At 32.8% G+C, this 22,329-nt stretch overlaps 1 protein-coding gene across 1 annotated transcript in view; it reads right to left on the bottom strand.

Moving 5' to 3' along the window:
• LOC142339357 (uncharacterized) overlaps positions 1-22,329 on the bottom strand; it is a 122,824-nt gene that overhangs the window by 67,299 nt on the left and 33,196 nt on the right. The window contains exon 3 of the mRNA XM_075389355.1: positions 19,430-19,695. Within this exon, the coding sequence (XP_075245470.1) occupies positions 19,430-19,695 (266 nt within the window). The remainder of the gene's footprint in view (positions 1-19,429; positions 19,696-22,329) is intronic.

Genomic DNA, 22,329 nt, shown 5'->3' on the forward strand with positions numbered 1-22,329 from the left:
ATCAAAACAAGTACGTATATTTGCTTACATGTGTTCAAAATTGTAATGTTTATGTAGGAATGAACAATTGAAAGAAACGAAAGAATGAGAGTTTTATTTATATAATTATGCGTATTCATGTGTATAATGAAAGTATATATGAAATTGTATATCTGTTTATAAGTAAATATAACTGTGCTTAAGTTTAGTAATATGTTTCTATGAGTATAAGCTGAAGTGTATGTCTGTGGGTAGAAATTGTAAATGTGTGTATATGTCAAGACGTTCTTGGTTTTATGTGTGTATGTTTTTCTATATCTATACAGTGAAATGTATGTATATATGTCTGAAGGTGTTTATGTATTTATGTATTTATATGTTTGCAATCCGATGAGAGAGAGAGAGATAGAGAGAGGGAGAGAGATAGAGAGAGGGGGGAGATAAGTTCCTGGAGGGCAATTTAATTGCCTTGAAGAATGTTGTTATTTGTCTCCACGATCCAATAATATTATATCTTGCACACGGATCTTGACCTTCAGCGTAGCTAAACTCTGTCCCATTAAGCATTGGCAAGCAAAATGTCACAAACGAAGACGACAACAAGTTTTTGATGTTCTGAGCATGCTTTGTTGAAAACTGAATTTTCTACACCTATCTAGCTACCATATTAAAAAGATTGTCAAGAAATACACAAACCTTTTAAAGATATGTATCCATTAGTTTGTATGGAAACAATAACTAGTTAGAAACATCAATTAAAATTTTAATAAAAACTCTAGTAAACTGTGCTACCGTGGACAAAACTGCCTGATTTTACATTAGAAGTTTAGTGTGCACTTGTAAACGCAAAAGATTTTTGATATATATATATATATATATATATATATATATATATATATATATTATATATATATAGATATAATATATATATATATATATATATATATATATATATATATATAAGTAGTATAGTAAGTTGCCTAGTGCTTGTAGGGGGGGGGGGGGTCCGGACCCCCCCTACAAGAAATTTTATCTCTGAAAAAGTGAAATCTTGTAATTTTTTCAGAGTGTAAGGCAAATTACTATACTTTTCAGCTATTTCCATTTCATTTTTGATGATTCATGTAAATTGAAACTTGGGAATTGGGTTTTGGTGGTTTTGAATTCATGTTTTATGCGCGATTGAGAAAAAAATTCAAAAATTTTCAAAAATTTATTCGAAAATGTTTTTAAAGTTTTTCAAAGTCCTAAAATTGTCTGAAATGTATTTTGCGCTATGAAAGAGCACTCAAAAGTGATTTTTTGTTGACTTCACTTTTTTCACCTATGAAGTATGGGGGTCAAAACATAAAAATTTTGAATTTTTTGAAAAAAATTTTTCAAAATTTTTCAAAGTCCTAAAATTGTCTGAAATGGATTTTGCGCTATGAAAGAGCACTCAAAAGTGATTTTTTGTTGACTTCACTTTTTTTCACCTATGAAGTATGGGGGTCAAAACATATAAAAATTTCGAATTTTTTGAAAAAAATTTTCAAAATTTTTGAAAGTCCTAAATTGGTCTGAAATGGATTTTGCGCTATGAAAGAGCACTCAAAAAAGATTTTTTGTTACTTCACTTTTTTTCACCTAAGTAGTATAGGGGTCGAAACGTATCAAAAATTCGAATTTTTTGAAAAAAATTTTCAAAATTTTTTCAAAGTCCTAACATGGTCTGAAATGGATTTTGCGCTATGAAAGAGCACTCAAAAGCGATTTTTTGTTGACTTCACTTTTTTTTTCACCTAAGTAGTATAGGGGTCGAAACGTATCAAAATTTCGAATTTTTTTGAAAAAAATTTTCAAAATTTTTCAAAGTCCTAAAATGGTCTGAAATGGATTTTGCGCTATGAAAGAGCACTCAAAAGTGATTTTTTTGTTGACTTCACTTTTTTTCACCTATGAAGTATGGGGGTCAAAACATAAAAATTTCGAATTTTTTGAAAAAAAATTTTCAAAAATTTAAAAGTCCTAAAATGGTCTGAAATGGATTTTGCGCTATGAAAGAGCCTCAAAAGTGATTTTTTGTTGACTTCACTTTTTTTCATCTAAGTAGTATAGGGGTCGAAACGTATCAAAATTTCGAATTTTTTGAAAAAAATTTTCAAAATTTTTCAAAGTCCTAAAATGGTCTGCAATGGATTTTGCGCTATAAAAGAGCACTCAAAAGTGATTTTTTGTTGACTTCACTTTATTCACCTATGAAGTATGGGGGGTCGAAACATACAAAAATTTCGTTATTTTTCTGAAAAAAAATTTCAAAAAATTTTTTGAAGCCCTAAAATGGCATGAAATGGATTTTTCGCAATGAAGGAGCTTTCAAAAATGATTTTTGCGGACTTCATTTTGTTCAACCAAATAGGACATGAAAAACTCAGTTTTTGAAGTAGTCTGAAAGAAGTCAAAGAGCAGTCAGAAGCAGTTTTTGTTGACAATACTTTTGCAAATGTACAGTGTGATGTGGAAAGCTTGGCTTTATTTTTTTATATACATGTGTAACTATGTATATTTCTATCAAAACAAGTACGTATATTTGCTTACATGTGTTCAAAATTGTAATGTTTATGTAGGAATGAACAATTGAAAGAAACGAAAGAATGAGAGTTTTATTTATATAATTATGCGTATTCGTGTGTATAATGAAAGTATATATGAAAGTGTATATCTGTTTATAAGTAAATATAACTGTGCTTAAGTTTAGTAATATGTTTCTATGAGTATAAGCTGAAGTGTATGTCTGTGGGTAGAAATTGTAAATGTGTGTATATGTCAAGACGTTCTTGGTTTTATGTGTGTATGTTTTTCTATATCTATACAGTGAAATGTATGTATATATGTCTGAATGTGTTTATGTATTTATGTATTTATATGTTTGCAATCCGATGAGAGAGAGAGAGAGAGATAGAGAGAGGGGGAGATAAGTTCCTGGAGGGCAATTTAGTTGCCTTGAAGAATGTTGTTATTTGTCTCCACGATCCAATAATTTTATATCTTGCACACGGATTTTGACCTTCAGCATAGCTAAACTCTGTCTCATTAAGCATTGGCAAGCAAAAAGTCACAAACGAAGACGACAACAAGTTTTTGATGCTCTGAGCATGCTTTGTTGAAAAGTGAATTTTCTACACCTATCTAGCTACCATATTAAAAACTATCAAGATTTTTTACGAAAAAAAATTCATGCTCTTTGTCTTTTAATCTTAGGCAAGAAAATGATAAAATGTTGCAACACAGATGACAGAAACAATTTTTGATCTGGGCATGCTTTTTGAAAACAAATTTCTCTATACGCATTCAGCTACCCTTCTAGGATTGAGCAAGATTATTTACAGAAAAAAATTTTTTGAGATAAATTGTTGAGAGATAAACAATAAATTGAGCTAAGTAAAAAGATTAAATTCTGTAAAAAACCGAAAAATTTGGTGGAAAAACTATGATATGCAGGAGCAGCTGAACGTGTTAGTTAAATAAAGTAGAATGATAGGAATTCGTCAAGAGCTTGAATCAAACAAATAGTGTAATGATGTACAAGAAGAGTAGTTTCCACTGGAACTGTAAAAATAGCTAAATTTTCAAAAGTTAATTAGCCACTTGATCAATTAAGCAAGAAAGAACACAAGCTTTGTATCTGCGGGGGTTTGCTAGAAACAGCTTCAGTAGCGAATAAGTCTTGTTTGCGTATTTGGAATAACACTAACGGATAATGCGTGCTTTGACTGAAATCTTAAACAAAAGCGAACCGCTTCTTCAGTAAATGGTTCCAGCATACTGAATATACATATACTCAACTATTAAACACTGGAAGTAAAATATCAGAGCACCTCAAGCCAATAAAAATCGAATGAGCTCATTATTGTTCTTTCTTGAATCAAATTTTCTGTGCATTCAGTAACCCTGTGTTAAAATTTTGGATTACTTATTGTTCTGTCGACGTTTTAAAATAACATCACCGTAACGATATTTGATAGAGCATCGGAAAGAGTAACATCCAAAGAAATTTGAAATTTAAAGCGACAGAGTCTGTATAACATATTGGGTTATGAAGCCTGGCGAACATTTCGGAATTGAACACAACACTACTGCTACCTACTACTGCTACTGCCTACTATTACTATCTACAACTACTATCTGCAATTAGTACCTACTACTACTACTGCTACCTACTAGTACTACCTGCAACTACTACTAGATACTATTAATATCTACTACAACTGCTTATTGGTTCTAAGTTACACTAGTACCTACTACTACTTCCTTTTAATACCCTCAAATGTTACCATTTGTTTACTAACTATCTACAAAAAGCTGTTTCTGTTTCTCTAAAAAATGAAAACAATTCTTATCTCTAGAGGAGACTCGCTGAGCATAAACAACAGAAGCTTTTCTCTATCTCAAGGTAATGTGTCCTGACTGACACAGACCGATAGAATTTAGCCGCTAATATTTTCAACAATTCTTTAAGTGTTTGAAGTTTTTTCGAAGATATAAAAAACGCTGAAGCTATGTTGTACACGTTAACTCAGTAATTTTCAACTCAATGTTAATTTCTTAATTAACAATTAAGAGATCCATGGTATGGTATATCAAGTGGTACTTAATTAATTAAATCAATGTAGGGTTTTATTGTTTAGCGAACCAGTCTATTTTTTAAGAGTTTTTTTGATTTGTTCTTTTTTTGAAGTGCAACTTTTTTTATAGTTTATTCAAAATTTGCTTGCTTCAAAAATTCTGTAGTGTCTACCTTAATGGAAACAAACACTTTAAAACGTACCTACATTATCAAAAAAAAACAGGTTTTACACTATATAGTTGTTTTCGTATGTTTATTCAGAGCCACCTGTTGTTTCAGTTGTCAGGAATTACACAAATTTTCCGAATCCCTACGTTTCAAAAACTTGTATAGACAGAAAACTGCTGGGATAGCTTGCCAGAAGGACAATGCGTTTGTTGAGTTTCCTATTAACCTTAGCTTCGGCTCAGGATGTGTTCAAAGCTGAGACTGTAACTGTGAACTTGCTATGCATCAAAAGTTTAGCGCTACATGATCTTGCAATTTTTGTTATATTAACTTCTTCCTAATTTGTTAAATTTCATTTGGTCATTGTTTATCTGAGGAAAATTAAAAACGGATCAACCTCATGAAACATTCTTGCACAAACTCGCTGCGCAGTCTTGTTGCATTCTTGCACAGTCTTGTCGCATTTGAGAGCTCAAACAAAAACATTAAATTTAGGTGTTTAGCTGAACAAATTTTGTTTGTTTTCAGCGTCTGATTACACTCAATAGGCACCAAATGGTTCCAGAGAAGTACTTCTCGCGGAATTTGAAACAAAATTCTTCTTTATTAGTGTTCAAAACACAACCGGAGACAGTATGGCTTTGGATAAGCAAGTAGAATAAAAACGTGAAACATGGTCGATCACTTTACCTAAAAGTTGAACCATTGTGTTCGATTTCGGGTTTGTGATCTAAAGGGTATTTTAATTTCCTCTGAGCTTAAAAAATGTGAGAAATAAGTAAAAATGTCTCTTGGAAAAAATCTCCAGGTGGAATTTTACTACTGCGTGTTTTACTTATTGCCACTATTGTCAATAGAGAGCATTGTAATTTAACATGATATATTATCCTCATGAAAATTTGTAAGCTCTATAACAGTAAATGGTTGAATCACTATGTACATGAAAAAGTTGTTTTTCACGAGTAATCATATAGCAAAACCTTAATTTTCAATAAAGCTTTATTGATCGGCAATTTACGCTATGAAAATGAATCAGCGGTCTCACAGGTAGTATGAAAATATTTTTTTTTCATGGCGCTCAAAAAAAAAGGAACTCTCTAACAGAACTGCAAAATTAACAACGGTAAGGAAAGAAACGCTTTTTAATATCAACTTTGCTTTTAATTTGAAAGACTTAATATAAAACAATGCCTAGTTGAAATTAAAAAAAGACTTAGATTGTGCAAAGCAAAAATTTATAAGATGTCCTTGTCAAACAAATATTTATGTGCAAGCTGATTTTTCATTACTCCTTTAACAAATTTGTTTTTTACGACCTCAATAGTTTGCCTTGAGAAAACTCATAGGAGAACCGAGAAGTATTCACTTCTTGCATCTATTGGAAATTTCGTTCTGATACGTTAAATGCTTACTATTCATGATACCATAGCTTTATGGATTAAAGAAGTTTTAAGTTCGCGTTAATGAATACTTAGGTTTTAAATTTTTATGAGTTACTTGAATAACATACTGAAATACTTCAAATTGACACATAGCTCTAAAAACTACTGAAGGAGTTCTTTGAAAACCAAATGTTCTAAGACAAACACAAGTTGTTGCACATGTATACAGAAAACAGTAGTGCATACTTACGTCTATGGTTCAAATTGAGCCTTTGAGCAAAACATGTTTGTTATCTACTAACGTTAGCAGGGAGCTTCTTATCGTTCCTTACAATAAACTACGTCAATACTATGCAAAATCAAAAGTATTATACAAATAACTTAATACTAAACGTACGACATAGAACCAGTTACTATATAAACTAGAAGCAATTGTAACCGTGAAAATCAAACAATAAGGCCAATAGTTGAGTTTAAATGTATTTGATTTGTCCATTGCTTTTTCCATTGCTTTATATACGTTAACGTTATTTTGTTTAAATTCAGCACAGTGGGGGTTGAAATGTACTCCCAAATAAAGAATTGCAAGCCTATGTACTCACTCTCTATTTATCACAAGTTTTGCTGCAACACAGTAGAGTACATTTGTATATACGCCTTCTTGATCAGAGACAAGAGAATACTTAAGCAAACTAATAAAAGTGCTTTTAGCCGAAAATATTATGCAACAATTTTGCAGAGAAGACTGAACTTCTCACAATATAGGTTTTTTTATTCATAAAAAGCAAGTAGTCAGGTTTTTTGTTTCAACCCGTGACTTGTAAGAGAGCCGAAGTGAAAAGAGCCGATTCAAGAGAACCGACATTTTATTTAAATTATAAGTTGATAATTTACGGTAAATTTTGCGACAAATTAATTTGGCTCTTAAATGAGACTACTACTTTCGAGTACTGGAAAAAATAATATTTAGTATCTTCTAGTATAAGATATTGAAAGCAAATTAAAAAAATAATTATCTTGAAATCATCGCGGACCATGGCCATGCCTCAGCGGCTGTTGGGACTTGATATGAAACTATCATAACCGAACATGAGACCAATTAACCCACTCAGGTACTTTTTCAATAATCAACTAACAATTTAGGGTAATTAAGGGCAACTTTTTGGTTTCGGCTCTACTTAAATCAAAACAAGATGCGGCGTATTCTAACGTCAGCTCTTTATAACGTCGACTCTTGCGCGTATCCATTTCAACATTTCAGAACGATAATCTACGGTTTGGGGATCCTACTCTACAACAAATTTCTGACTTTTTAGTTCTTTAAACAGGTCGAAGCCTGTTTCTTGTTTCTCTGACGTGGATAATGTTCAACCAACATACTTTAGTTTAAAGGAGTGGTTTTTCAACTACTAAAATTTGGATAATAAGCATACGCAACGGATTTTAATAAAGCACAGCATTTCAAATTAACAGGTTATAAATGGAAAATAGTGGATACCAACGTCTAGTTCATAAGCTTTAATCGACAAGAATTTTTCAGTTCTAGTTGTTATTGTCGCATGAACACCTCACATTTTCATCGAATCTCATTCTTTTTGGAAAATTTCCACTGTGAATTACACACCCTCCAACAACACGAGATTGGCTCCTCTTTCGTAGAGCATTGTTAGCCGATGGCTCAGTGCTAAAACTCTGGAAGTTTTCTTCAGTTTTCGAGTTTTCTTCAAGAAGACTAGGGAATCGTTCTAAGATGGAAGATATCACAGTCTTTCTGTTATCATCGGGTGTGGATGATGTTGTATGATCAATTTTATCGTGAATGGTGGTTAGTTTTGTTTCAATTCTGCATGATTCGAGCTGTTTCCACATATTTTCCAAACCTTCTAAAGCAGCGAATTATTCTTCATGGCTCCTGAAGAGTGGCATACTTTCGAAATCATAACTGCGCAAGATCCTCTTTATGTCCATAGGAAGTGACCATATGTCAGAAGTCAAAGGATTAGGTATATTCTGAGAAGTTACTCCCGTTTCTGAGGGGGTTGAGTTGCTGATAAAGTCTTCCTCTTCGGTTATATTAGGTAATGTAGTAACAAAGTCAATAAATTTTTTGGGTATGAGACAATGATCGAAGGTAGTTCAGCTTGAAATTGAGCTGCCCTTCCTTTGTTGTATAAAGGCAATATTGTTTTCATAACGAGTTTGATAGACAATTGTGCGCTGAATTGAGCCTTCAAATTGCGTTAGCATATGATACATTATAGGTTATAAACCGGCAGTTGAGTTTGGGTTTTGGCATACACTTACTGAATGAAATACAAGTCAAGAATGAAAACGCTAAAATATTAATTTGAGAAGCAATTCATTCAGTTAAAAGTAAATATAAGCCGTTCGCTGGGATGTTAGCACTCGTTCTATTAGCCTAAATAGCCAAATAGTTTCCAATGAAGACCTATAACATTTCGAGGAGAACTCAGTTGTTAAATCAGTTAGACTAATTCTTGTTCCTTTTCAGTTGTAAAAAGAATTGAAGTTTCTCCTAAGTACCTCAGACATTAACATTTCAAGGTTTTGATCTGATTTCTACGTATAAAGCTGAAGAATTGCACTGTGTGTATGAGAAGTTCAGTCTTTTCTGCAAAATTGTTGCATAATATTTTCGGCTAAAAGCACTTTTATAAGTTTGCTTAAGTATTCTCTTGTCTCTGATCAAGAAGGCGTATATATACATGTACTCTACTGTGTTGCAGCAAAACTTGTGACAAAAAGAGAGTGAATACATAGGCTTGCAATTCTTTATCTGGGAGTACATTTTGACCCCCCACTGTGCTCAATTTAAGCAAAATAACGTTAACTTGTACGTTTAGTGTTAAGTTATTTGTATAATACTTTTGTACTTTTGATTTTGCATAGTATTGACGTGGTTTATTGTAAGGAACGATGAGAAGTTCCCTGCTAACGTTAGTAGATAACAAACATGTTTTGCTCAAAGGCTCAATTTGAACCATAGACGTAAGTATGCACTACTGTTTTCTGTATACATGTGCAACAACTTGTGTTTGTCTTAGAACATTTGGTTTTCAAAGAATTCCTTCAGTAGTTTTTAGAGCTATGTGTCAATTTGAAGTATTTCAGTATGTTATTCAAGTAATTTAAAACCTAATTATTCATTAACGCGAACTTAAAACTTCTTTAATCGATAAAGCTATGGTACCATGAATAGTAAGCATTTAACGTATCAGAACGAAATTTCCATTAGATGCAAGAAATGAATACTTCTCCGTTCTCCTATGAGTTTCCTCAAGGCAAACTATTGAGGTCGTAAGAAAACAAATTTGTTAAAGGAGTAATGAAAAATCAGCTTGTACATAAATATTTGTTTGACAAGGATATCTTATAAATTTTTGCTTTGCACAATCTAAGTCTTTTTTTTATTTCAGCTAGGCATTGTTTTATATTAATTCTTTCAAATTAAAAGCAAATATGACATTAAAAAGCGTTTGTTTTCGTACCGTTGTTAATTTTGCAGTTCTGTTAGAGGTTTCCTTTTTTTGAGCGCCATGAAAAAAAAATATTTTCATACTACCTGTGAGACCGCTGATTCATTTTCATAGCGTAAATTGCCGATCAATAAAGCTTTATTGAAAATTAAGGTTTTGCTATATGATTACTCGTGAAAAACAACTTTTTCATGTACATAATGATTCAACCACTTATTGTTATAGAGGCTACAAATTTTCATGAGGATAATATATCATGTTAAATTACAATGGTCTCTATTGACAATAGTGGCAATAAGCAAAACACGCAGTAGTAAAATTCCACCTGGAGATTTTTTCCAAGAGACATTTTTACTTATTGCTCACATTTCTTAAGCTCAGAGGAAATTAAAATACTGCATTAAAAAATCTGGAAATCTTATTAGCTCAATTGCCTCTATAATCAGGATTTGCCTTTTGACAGTTGATTTTTGTCTTTGACTCAGTTGAAAGAACTCAAATCGACTCTTCATAGGATCCATAACAAACAAACGTTTGAAAACATAGAAACCCTTTCGGAAAGATAACATCAAAACGAAGTACGCAAAGCCAAGAATACTAGTATTATAATACAATATTACCACATAGAAAAGTGAAACACTAATTTCCAAAAATTTTGAATACCTTAAACTTTGAACTTGATGCACTATGGGTTACAGGGTTTTAACACTGGAAATTTTCCAAATCAGCCAAATGAATGTAGAAGTATACTTGTCAGTTTGACTATGGTATCGAAGCTCCTAATCTGATTTCTACTGTCTGTGTTGTCGGTTTTTATGGTAGCAAAAATCAAAATTAGTTGTGATAACTGTTACTTAATGTGGCCATGACTTAAAGGTATCTCCACATTAGTTATTTTACAATATTTAATGTTCATTAGCCGAATGTTCTTCAGAGAAATTTAATCATTTAAAGAGTTGCACTGACCTATCTTTTCAAAAATTACTGGTAAAATATGTCAACACACCAAAAAAATGAACATTTTTACCGACAATTTAAGTAAAATGAGAAATAAATCTTATTCTGAAGCTGTGATTGGCCAATTTAAAACACTATTCTGTAAGCGGACAAGTATACCTTAGTTTTTTCATCAACTAGTGTAACGGAGGGCTTTACGTGGTTGGACTGCATTTAACCGCATCTTGCCATGCCTCGCGGGCCATGGTCATGCCTCAACGGTCTGTGGGAGTTGATATGATTCTATCACAACCGAACGACTGACTTATAAACCAATTAGACTTTTATTACCAATTATGATAAAAACTGCCGTCTAAATTTCTCATTTTTTCCTTGTCGGCTAAACGTTAGCAGGGAACTTCTTATCGTTCCTTACAATAAACCACGTCAATACTATGCAAAATCAAAAGTATTATACAAATAACTTAATACTAAACGTAAGACATAGAACCAGTTACTATATAAACTAGAAGCAATTGTAACCGTGAAAATCAAACAATAAGGCCAATAGTTGAGTTTAAATGTATTTGATTTGTCCATTGCTTTTTCCATTGCTTTATATAAGTTAACGTTATTTTGTTTAAATTCCGCACAGTGGGGGGTCGAAATGTACTCCCAAATAAAGAATTGCAAGCCTATGTACTCACTCTCTATTTATCACAAGTTTTGCTGCAACACAGTAGAGTACATGTATATATACGCCTTCTTGATCAGAGACAAGAGAATACTTAAGCAAACTAATAAAAGTGCTTTTAGCCGAAAATATTATGTAACAATTTTGCAGAGAAGACTGAACTTCTCACAATATAGGTTTTTTTATTCATAAAAAGCAAGTAGTCAGGTTTTTTGTTTCAACCCGTGACTTGTAAGAGAGCCGAAGTGAAAAGATCCGATTCAAGAGAACCGACAATTTATTTAAATTATAAGTTGATAATTTACGGTAAATTTTGCGACAAATTAATTTGGCTCTTAAATGAGACTACTACTTTCGAGTACTGGAAAAAATAATATTTAGTATCTTCTAGTATAAGACATTGAAAGCAAATTAAAAAAATAATTATCTTGAAATCATCGCGGACCATGGTCATGCCTCAACGGTCTGTGGGAGTTGATATGATTCTATCACAACCGAACTACTGACTTATAAACCAATTAGACTTTTATTACCAATTATGATAAAAACTGCCGTCTAAATTTCTCATTTTTTCCTTGTCGGCTAAACGACCTGTCCGCCAATTTTCCTAGCACCAGGAAAACCATGTGTTTTTTCTGTTTTTTTTCTATAGAACATTGCAAAATTATACTCTTTAGCTTAGAATGCTTGCAGCAGTTGTGCAGTAAAGATTGCATAATAGACCACGTGAATATAGTCTATATAATATAGTAAATTATATCAAATAGCTTAGTAAAACCAGAAGGTCTCCTTCACTTTTTTGACAAATATACAGCTGTAGTCTAAATAGATTGTGAGAAGGTATTTCAATTGTTTTGCGTTCAGAACTATATAACATAACAACTATTATGACGTAATTATCCCTTGAATACTACTTTTAGATCACAAACTCAAACTCAAACTCAAACTTTGACTTTAAATTAGAGGGATAGGCCAAGTTTTCACATTTTATTATATTTGGTAATTCAAAGTTAAGCGGTCACCGATTATTGTGTTTTTAATACTAAAAGTAGTCTTTCTTCGAAGTCAATTATCCTTGAATAGTGTTTTTAGATCAAAAATTCAAACACAAACTCAAGACTTCCATTTTTCTGGAGAGCAATCGACCAAAATCACCATTTTAATAAACTTGCTTATCGAAATCCATGCCGCCTCTGAGTTTTGAATACTAAAAAAGAAGCCCTTTTCTTAAAAGTCAATTATCCTTGAATACTGTTTAGATCACAAACCCGAAATCGAACACAATGGTTCAACTTTTAGGTAAAGTGATCGACCATGTTTCACATTTTTATTCTACTTGCTTATCCAAAGCCATACTGTCTCCGGTTGTGTTTTGAACACTAATAAAGAAGAATTTTGTTTCAAATTCCGCGAGAAGTACTTCTCTGGAACCATTTGGGGCCTATTGAGTGTAATCAGACGCTGAAAACAAACAAAATTTGTTCAGCTAAACACCTAAATTTAATGTTTTTGTTTGAGCTCTCAAATGCGAAAGACTGTGCAAGAATGCAACAAGACTGCGCAACGAGTTTGTGCAAGAATGTTTCATGAGGTTGATCCGTTTTTAATTTTCCTCAGATAAACAATGACCAAATGAAATTTAACAAATTAGGAAGAAGTTAATATAACAAAAATTGCAAGATCATGTAGCGCTAAACTTTTGATGCATAGCAAGTTCACAATTACAGTCTCAGCTTTGAACACATCCTGAGCCGAAGCTAAGGTTAATATGAAACTCAACAAACGCATTGTCCTTCTGGCAAGCTATCCCAGCAGTTTTCTGTCTATACAAGTTTTTGAAACGTAGGGATTCGGAAAATTTGTGTAATTCCTGACAACTGAAACAACAGGTGGCTCTGAATAAACATACGAAAACAACTATATAGTGTAAAACCTGTTTTTTTGATAATGTAGGTACGTTGTAAAGTGTTTGTTTCCATTAAGGTACACACTATAGAATTTTTGAAGCAAGCAAATTTTGAATAAATTATAAAAAAAGTTGCACTTCAAAAAAAGAACATATCAAAAAAACTCCTAAAAATTAGACTGGTTCGCTAAACAATAAAACCCTACATTGATTTAATTAATTAAGTACCACTTGATATACCATAACATGGATTTCTTAATTGTTAATTAAAAAATTAACATTGAGTTGAAAATTACTGAGTTAACGTGTACAACATAGCTTCAGCGTTTTTTATATCTTCGAAAAAACTTCAAACACTTAATGAATTGTTGAAAACATTAGCGGCTAAATTCTATCGGTCTGTGTCAGTCAGGACACATTACCTTGAGATAGAGAAAAGCTTCTGTTGTTTATGCTCAGCGAGTCTCCTCTAGAGATAAGAATTGTTTTCATTTTTTAGAGAAACAGAAACAGCTTTTTGTAGATAGTTAGTAAACAAATGGTAACATTTGAGGGTATTAAAAGGAAGTAGTAGTAGGTACTAGTGTAACTTAGAACCAATAAGCAGTTGTAGTAGATATTATAGTATCTAGTAGTAGTTGTAGGTAGTACTAGTAGGTAGCAGTAGTAGTAGTAGGTACTAATTGCAAATAGTAGTTGTAGATAGTAATAGTAGGCAGTAGCAGTAGTAGGTAGCAGTAGTGTTGTGTTCAATTCCGAAATGTTCGCCAGGCTTCATAACCCAATATGTTATACAGACTCTGTCGCTTTAAATTTCAAATTTCTTTGGATGTTACTCTTTCCGATGCTCTATCAAATATCGTTACGGTGATGTTATTTTAAAACGTCGACAGAACAATAAGTAATCCAAAATTTTAACACAGGGTTACTGAATGCACAGAAAATTTGATTCAAGAAAGAACAATAATGAACTCATTCGATTGTTATTGGCTTGAGGTGCTCTGATATTTTACTTCCAGTGTTTAATAGTTGAGTATATGTATATTCAGTATGCTGGAACCATTTACTGAAGAAGCGGTTCGCTTTTGTTTAAGATTTCAGTCAAGGCACGCATTATCCGTTAGTGTTATTCCAAATACGCAAACAAGACTTATTCGCTACTGAAGCTGTTTCTAGCAAACCCCCGCAGATACAAAGCTTGTGTTCTTTCTTGCTTAATTGATCAAGTGGCTAATTAACTTTTGAAAATTTAGCTATTTTTACAGTTCCAGTGGAAACTACTCTTCTTGTACATCATTACACTATTTGTTTGATTCAAGCTCTTGACGAATTCCTATCATTCTACTTTATTTAACTAACACGTTCAGCTGCTCCTGCATATCATAGTTTTTCCACCAAATTTTTCGGTTTTTTACAGAATTTAATCTTTTTACTTAGCTCAATTTATTGTTTATCTCTCAACAATTTATCTCAAAAAATTTTTTTCTTTAAATAATCTTGCTCAATCCTAGAAGGGTAGCTGAATGCGTATAGAGAAATTTGTTTTCAAAAAAGCATGCCCAGAACATCAAAAAATTGTTTTTGTCTTCTGTGTTGCAACATTTTATCATTTTCTTGCCTAGGATTAAAAGACAAAGAGCATGAATTTGTTTTTTTCGTAAAAAATCTTGATAGTTTTTAATATGGTAGCTAGATAGGTGTAGAAAATTTAGTTTTCAACAAAGCATGCTCAGAACATCAAAAACTTGTTGTCGTCTTCGTTTGTGACATTTTGCTTGCCAATGCTTAATGGGACAGAGTTTAGCTACGCTGAAGGTCAAAATCCGTGTGCAAGATATAATATTATTGGATCGTGGAGACAAATAACAACATTCTTCAAGGCAATTAAATTGCCCTCCAGGAACTTATCTCCCCCTCTCTCTATCTCTCTCCCTCTCTCTATCTCTCTCTCTCTCTCATCGGATTGCAAACATATAAATACATAAATACATAAACACATTCAGACATATATACATACATTTCACTGTATAGATATAGAAAAACATACACACATAAAACCAAGAACGTCTTGACATATACACACATTTACAATTTCTACCCACAGACATACACTTCAGCTTATACTCATAGAAACATATTACTAAACTTAAGCACAGTTATATTTACTTATAAACAGATATACACTTTCATATATACTTTCATTATACACACGAATACGCATAATTATATAAATAAAACTCTCATTCTTTCGTTTCTTTCAATTGTTCATTCCTACATAAACATTACAATTTTGAACACATGTAAGCAAATATACGTACTTGTTTTGATAGAAATATACATAGTTACACATGTATATAAAAAAAATTAAGCCAAGCTTTCCACATCACACTGTACATTTGCAAAAGTATTGTCAACAAAAACTGCTTCTGACTGCTCTTTGACTTCTTTCAGACTACTTCAAAAACTGAGTTTTTCATGTCCTATTTGGTTGAACAAAATGAAGTCCACAAAAATCATTTTTGAAAGCTCCTTCATTGCGAAAAATCCATTTCATGCCATTTTAGGGCTTCAAAAAATTTTTTGAAATTTTTTTTCAGAAAAATAACGAAATTTTTGTATGTTTCGACCCCCCATACTTCATAGGTGAATAAAGTGAAGTCAACAAAAAATCACTTTTGAGTGCTCTTTTATAGCGCAAAATCCATTTCAGACCATTTTAGGACTTTGAAAAATTTTGAAAATTTTTTTCAAAAAATTCGAAATTTTGATACGTTTCGACCCCTATACTACTTAGATGAAAAAAAGTGAAGTCAACAAAAAATCACTTTTGAGTGCTCTTTCATAGCGCAAAATCCATTTCAGACCATTTTAGGACTTTTAAAGATTTTGAAATCTTTTTTCAAAAAATTCGAATTTTTGATACGTTTCGACCCCTATACTACTTAGATGAAAAAAAGTGAAGTCAACAAAAAATCACTTTTGAGTGCTCTTTCATAGCGCAAAATCCATTTCAGACCATTTTAGGACTTTGAAAAATTTTGAAAATTTTCAAAAAATTCGAAATTTTTATGTTTTGACCCCCATACTTCATAGGTGAAAAAAAGTGAAGTCAACAAAAAATCACTTTTGAGTGCTCTTTCATAGCGCAAAATCCATTTCAGACAATTTTAGGACTTTGAAAAACTCTGAAAAATTTTCGAAAAAATTTTTGAAAATTTTTGAATTTTTTCTCAATCGCGCATAAAACATGAATTCAAAACCACCAAAACCCAATTCCCAAGTTTCAATTTACATGAACCATCAAAATGAAATGGAAATAGCTGAAAAGTATAGTAATTTGCCTTACACTCTGAAAAAATTACAAGATTTCACTTTTTCAGAGATAAAATTTCTTGTAGGGGGGGGGGTTCCGGACCCCCCCCCCCCCCCTACAAGCACTAGGCAACTTACTATACTACTTATATATATTCATATATATATATATATATATATATATATGAATATATATATATATATATATATATATATAAAATTGAAGTACAAACGCAGATAGACGTATGTTAATAAATGATAAACATGTATGTTTGGCACAAATGACGGGGATGTGAGAGCTAATTAAGGACGCGCAAACATCAAATTAATAAAAAATTGAGACAAAAACTCTTACATCGTGTTCCTATGAATTTAGTTATTTTGAACAATATGTCACATACTGGGAACGAAAAAATTTTTGAAGCTCATTTTTACCGCAAGCAAACATTGATTATCTTTAGAAAATCAAAAAAAAATTCTGGAGCTTTCGGGATTCAAAACTTGTCGGAATTTGGCAAAATTTTTGAAAGAGAATGATATGTTGTGAAAGAGAACAAATTTTTTTAAAGAAAATAAACATAGTCCGCGAAAATAGAGCCCCTTTTCTGTATTATTGCTCAAGTTTTTTTTCTCGCATAACGTTAGGACACTGAAGAACATTCTGAGCATACAATTCGTAACTCAGAAAAAAACCAAAAATTTTGTTAAATTTGTGTGCTTTAAAAAAAGTTCTACCAAAGAATGTCTTTTCTTTGGTTTTATATATCTAACATATCATAATTATATTTCACGTTATGTTATCGTTATTTTTGTCGCTGGTTTTTAATGTTTTTTCTTTTTGTATTGATTTTATGCATTTCATAGTCTTCATAATTTTAATCAGATTTTAAAGTTTAGAAAAATAACTGTTTTTACAAATCTACTACCTTTACTTATGAAAAATTGTTCTGAGAGCCATTCCTATTTTTTTTCGAACGAATAAGTTCAGTTAGAAGCAAATGTTGTAGTCTTGTGTGCCGTGACTACTTCTTTTCAGCGGAGTTTTTCGTTAACGAATTCTGTTCTAGAACTAATTTTGCTCTCATTATCAATATGACTTTTCGTCCAAAAGAGCAGGTCATAATGGTAGTCCCAAAGAGCATCAGGTTGCCATATTGCATTCTTGAAGTCTGAGTAAGCTAAGTTTGCGGTTCACAACGATTCTGACCTTTTCGTGTGAAGGGCAGTTTGATATTTGGTAGGTTTGGCCCCTTTTTTCTACACCTCCCCCTTCTCTCAGCGCAGTGCAGCTGGCTTAGCTTCCTTCAACTTAAGCGAACTACAGCCAGAGCAAACCTCTCACATTTCATTCGAGGACAATGCTTCCGACGTTAGCCGGTTAACTTCTGGTGTAAAATTTCAATAAGATATCAACCATTTTGTAAAAATGTTTGAAGTTTTTCAGTTTTTGGCTTATATCTCCTCCACCAATACATAGGCCACTAAATTACCTCTCCGTATTAATGTATGTTTAAAATACGTTTCAATTGAGAAAAAAAGGTCTCTCAGCCGATGTGTTTTGAGATATTCGATAAAAAATGAACCTGGAAACGACGCTTTTGAGAGTAATTGAAGAATTGAGAGTAATTGAGAGTAATCCAAGACTTATGACAAAACATTTGCAATCATGGAGTTTTGATTCCCGCTTTTGAAATTTTACTGTTTTGTTGTAGTTTGTAAACGCTCAATTTGCTAGCAAAAAACGATGAACAAGCTAAAAAGCCATCTGAAGGTAAGACGATTAAAGCAATTTTCAAGTATAAAAAAATTAAGCATGACAAAGTATCATATGTTGTACGGTGTCTTAAGATAAAAGTGTTAAGATCTCGAACAGAATTGAGAAATCAAACATTTAAAAATTTACTGTTCAATTCATCGCACATCAAAACTCAAGGAAACAAAAACCAGTCTGAATATTTGTTGCAAAGCGTGAGAATCACTTTTTAGCTATGTGCCGCCTGAAGTTAATCAAGTTGCTATTTATGGTACTTAAATTGATACTCAAAAAGTAAACGAAAAATACAGAATTGTTTATTTGTTGGTTTTATTAGGGTTGTTTCATTTCGATTAATTTTCCCATGTTTCCATTTGATGCAGAAATTCAGGCTGTGAAGGTCGATTTTCAGTCTGTAAGTTTGAGTTTTCTGCCAAGTTTCGGAGGAGCAGCGAAAAACCACAAAACGCATAATGGAAAAGTCTCAAAAGTCTGTTTTTTATCACGACCTGACCAAGCTTTCCCAGAGACATTAATTATTATATAAGATATGTATTTTGGGGAACTGTGTGGGCTTGTCATTAACCGTGTCCTCTGCGGATGTTATCGACATCGATAATGTTCATACATTGGCTCTAAACATTTATCAAACTCAGTGGAAACTCAAAAATATTGATTCAGAACACAATAATGTGGAACCAAAAAAGGCACGTGGAAGCGATGTAATAAAGGAAATCGACTAATGTTTTTTGAGAAACATCACCAAAGGACAGACTACGAAGAAAGGCAAGTCGACGCCCGCAACCGAGCACCCGATTCCCCAAGAGATATCGACAGTGTCATATGAACATGACAATGTCGATGTTTCTTAGGGGGTCGGGGGGGGGGGGGTTCGGTTGGGGCGTCGACTTGCCTTTCTTCGTAGTCTGTCCTTTGGTGATGTTTCTCAAAAAACCTTAGTCGATTACCTTTATTACATCGTATTCCTATAAATTGCATGAAAAACGGAAGAACTATGCATTCCCTTGCAAAGTTTCTTAAAAGTTTCGTAAAAACTTTGAATCTTATCGAACAGTCGGGAAGAATAAATAAAGTAAATTTAAAAGTATAATGACTTTCGTCAGTTTTTTTAAACTTTTTATTCTCGCTCTTCGTTCTGAGAAATGACGTGGGAATGTTTGCAAACAATGACTCACCTCTTTAGGATGTGCTCCCGGGTTGACAAGCCAAATGGGTGCCAAGTTCCTCAATGTCTCAACGTACTGTGAATGGCTGTCAGGGTCAAAGTCAATGACGTCATTAGCAAGCGCAGTATTTGCACCCTTTTCTGCAACAACCCCAGAAGATGTTGTAGATAGAGCTGCAGCCTCATTATGCCCAAACGAGTCTGAAGTCACGTGCTTGTTTCCTGTGTTGCCTCTCTTATCCCCCCTCGGAGACCGCAAATCCTCCAGTGAAGTTCCTGGATTACAGCGGGGGTCTTTTTTCCCTATTTTGCCCAAATTGGACGTCTTACCAGAACTGAATACACCCATATAATCAATGTTGATATTGTTGTCAGTAAAACTCCAGTCTTTAGATGCTAAAGAGCTCAGCGACTTGCAATAAGGTTTAATAACTAATCCGTTCTTATTATAACTAGAATCTTTAACTAAAAGCCTTTCAGGCCGTTGTCTGTTTACCGGAGGTTTTTGGGAAAGAGTAGCGGAAAAAGGTGCTAATTTGTTGGAGTTGTCCATATCAATTTCAATTCCACAAAGTTTAGATGATCTGACAGTTAATCGGGAATTGTCGATTCTGGGAAGTCTTTTTTCCGAACTGTCACACTGTGTGAACAAATCAAGCGCGTCATATAACAATTGCTGTCCGACTTTCCTGCTGTTATTACTGCTCATAACTTACTGTTATAATTTAATAGTTTGAACTAAAACTAAATGTTAATTCTAAATTTTCACTTTGAAATGTCTGGGAAGAACATAAAAGAGCCGACAAGCGGGAACCTAAAAATATGATAACAGGTCAAAAAAGTAGATTAAGCAAAAAACAGCAGTAAATGGCCTGCATTAGGTGACTAAGGTTTAATCCATTTAGTCGATCGATCACACAATATATGTAATATTATCTGACAGTTTCAGTTTAAATTTAGCTCCCAAAATTTAAGTGGATTTATTGCTAAACCCACTTAAACGAGGGCACTTGTCAGGAAATCTGTTCAAACGTACTGTGTGCGTCAGAGTAAATATTATTCCTTCGTTAATTGCCCTGGGCTGAAAAAATTGCACAAGTAATGGTTTGAATGTTGGAACAGACTTCGGAAGACTTTTGAAAAGGCCGGAACAAGTTGCAACAATGAAGGATAAACTCTTCTCACAAAGAACTTTGAGAAGCCAAAAGAAAAAGTTAATAAATGGAAACCTGTACAGTGAAACTGCTCTAATTTTCACTATTTGGTTTATAACTGCGAATTTGCAAAACAGATTGTTTATGCTACAAATTACAGTGTGAGAGTTTGATATCGTTTTCGAACTATTTCAGAAAGGAAGCTTAAGTAGTCGTCTTCCCCGCTCTTGGGAAAAGGGGAGAGCCTCCGGTGTTAAAATTTATCAGAAGCAACTTATTTACAACTTTAACGACCTCAAGGTTATAGAGGCCTACTTGAGAGGGGAAAATTCCCCAGCTGTTATTTAACTCATTTTTCATCTTTATTCTCGACCACACTCAAGCATGAAAGTAGTAGACTAAAGTTGTTTCATTAGTTTACTTCGGCTTGTAATCGAGAAATCATCTGCCACAGGAACTGATTGTTATAAAAACAAACCCCAATTTTGTCTGTTTTTGCAGCGTATTAAAGCAGCCTCTGACCACGAATTAAACATTTGAATTCAAAACTTGCTGACTAAAACTTTGACCCTAAGTTTATTTGCACTCAGCGAAGACTTCAGCTATGTCAAGCGATAATTATTAACCACTCTGAAAGACAAATGGCAAGAGTTTCTTTTAGAAACTCCTTTCTTTTAGTAAACTACAAAAAAATCTCCGAGTTCTTAAATCCATAGCAAAAAACCATAACAACAGGTAAATCATTTCTAATTTCAGTTGATTTTTATCTAAAATGCAGAATAAAAAGTACTTTGTGTCAAATTAAAATTTCCAATAAAAAGTTTTACAAAATAGCAATACAATTTGGTGTATTGCTACACAAAAATATTTTAAAAAAGGGGGAAAAGTATAATCTGTAAATTTTTGCGAGAAATCATCGCTTCCATCGTTCTTCAACTTGATGGTATATAGGGAGGTCCGGTTTTTATCACAGATTGGCTTTTTGTTTTGGAATTTGAAATCAGATATGACGCTAAGAGTACCACCAAGGTAAGCAAAAAAAACTCAATGTGAATGCTTCATGATGAAGTTAATAACTTTTTGCGGATGATGACATTGATGTTTTTCGGTACCTGCTCCTCTTCATTTCTTCAATTGAAGTTTTAATCATTCGTATAAGGAAACTTTGTTAATTCTTCTCAATATCAAATACAACTTACTATGATTGCAAAATGTAAAATATCTGAGCAGACTGATTTTCATGAGTGCATTTTTCATGAAAAACAGTTTTGTTGCTTAACTACTTACCTCAGTTGAGCGAAGATAGAAAAAAATAAATTAAGCAAACTTTTAGATCAGACAGCATCCAAAAATGAGAACAGAACAGCATCCATCACGATTGAGGTTTCATTGCACTGTTCTGACAACTGAGAAAAATGAAACAACAGTTTGAACAATTTGAAATCAATCTCATTCAGGAACTTTTGACCGAGCTAAACTTCCTATTATATCTATTGTCACTGTGCAGAAACTGATCCATTGAATCTATTTTTTTTTTTAAAAAAAAGTCTGTTTCTTTCATCGTTTTGACATAATTTTTTCATTTTTGAAGAGGAGTTGACATTTAATTTAATAAATAATCTTTTGATCGGCCAGCTTGCAATTGCATTGTTCTAAGCATTCTAAAGAGTTTTTCAATGTTTTAATATATGATTCGTCCTAAATGAGAAAAATGTCATTCGTCCAAAATGAAATTTGTTTGTCGCCATTTTGCAAC

This window comes from Convolutriloba macropyga, chromosome 5 (genome assembly GCF_964194025.1).
Source record: "Convolutriloba macropyga chromosome 5, txConMacr16.3, whole genome shotgun sequence".
NCBI classification, from domain to species: Eukaryota; Metazoa; Xenacoelomorpha; order Acoela; family Convolutidae; genus Convolutriloba; species Convolutriloba macropyga.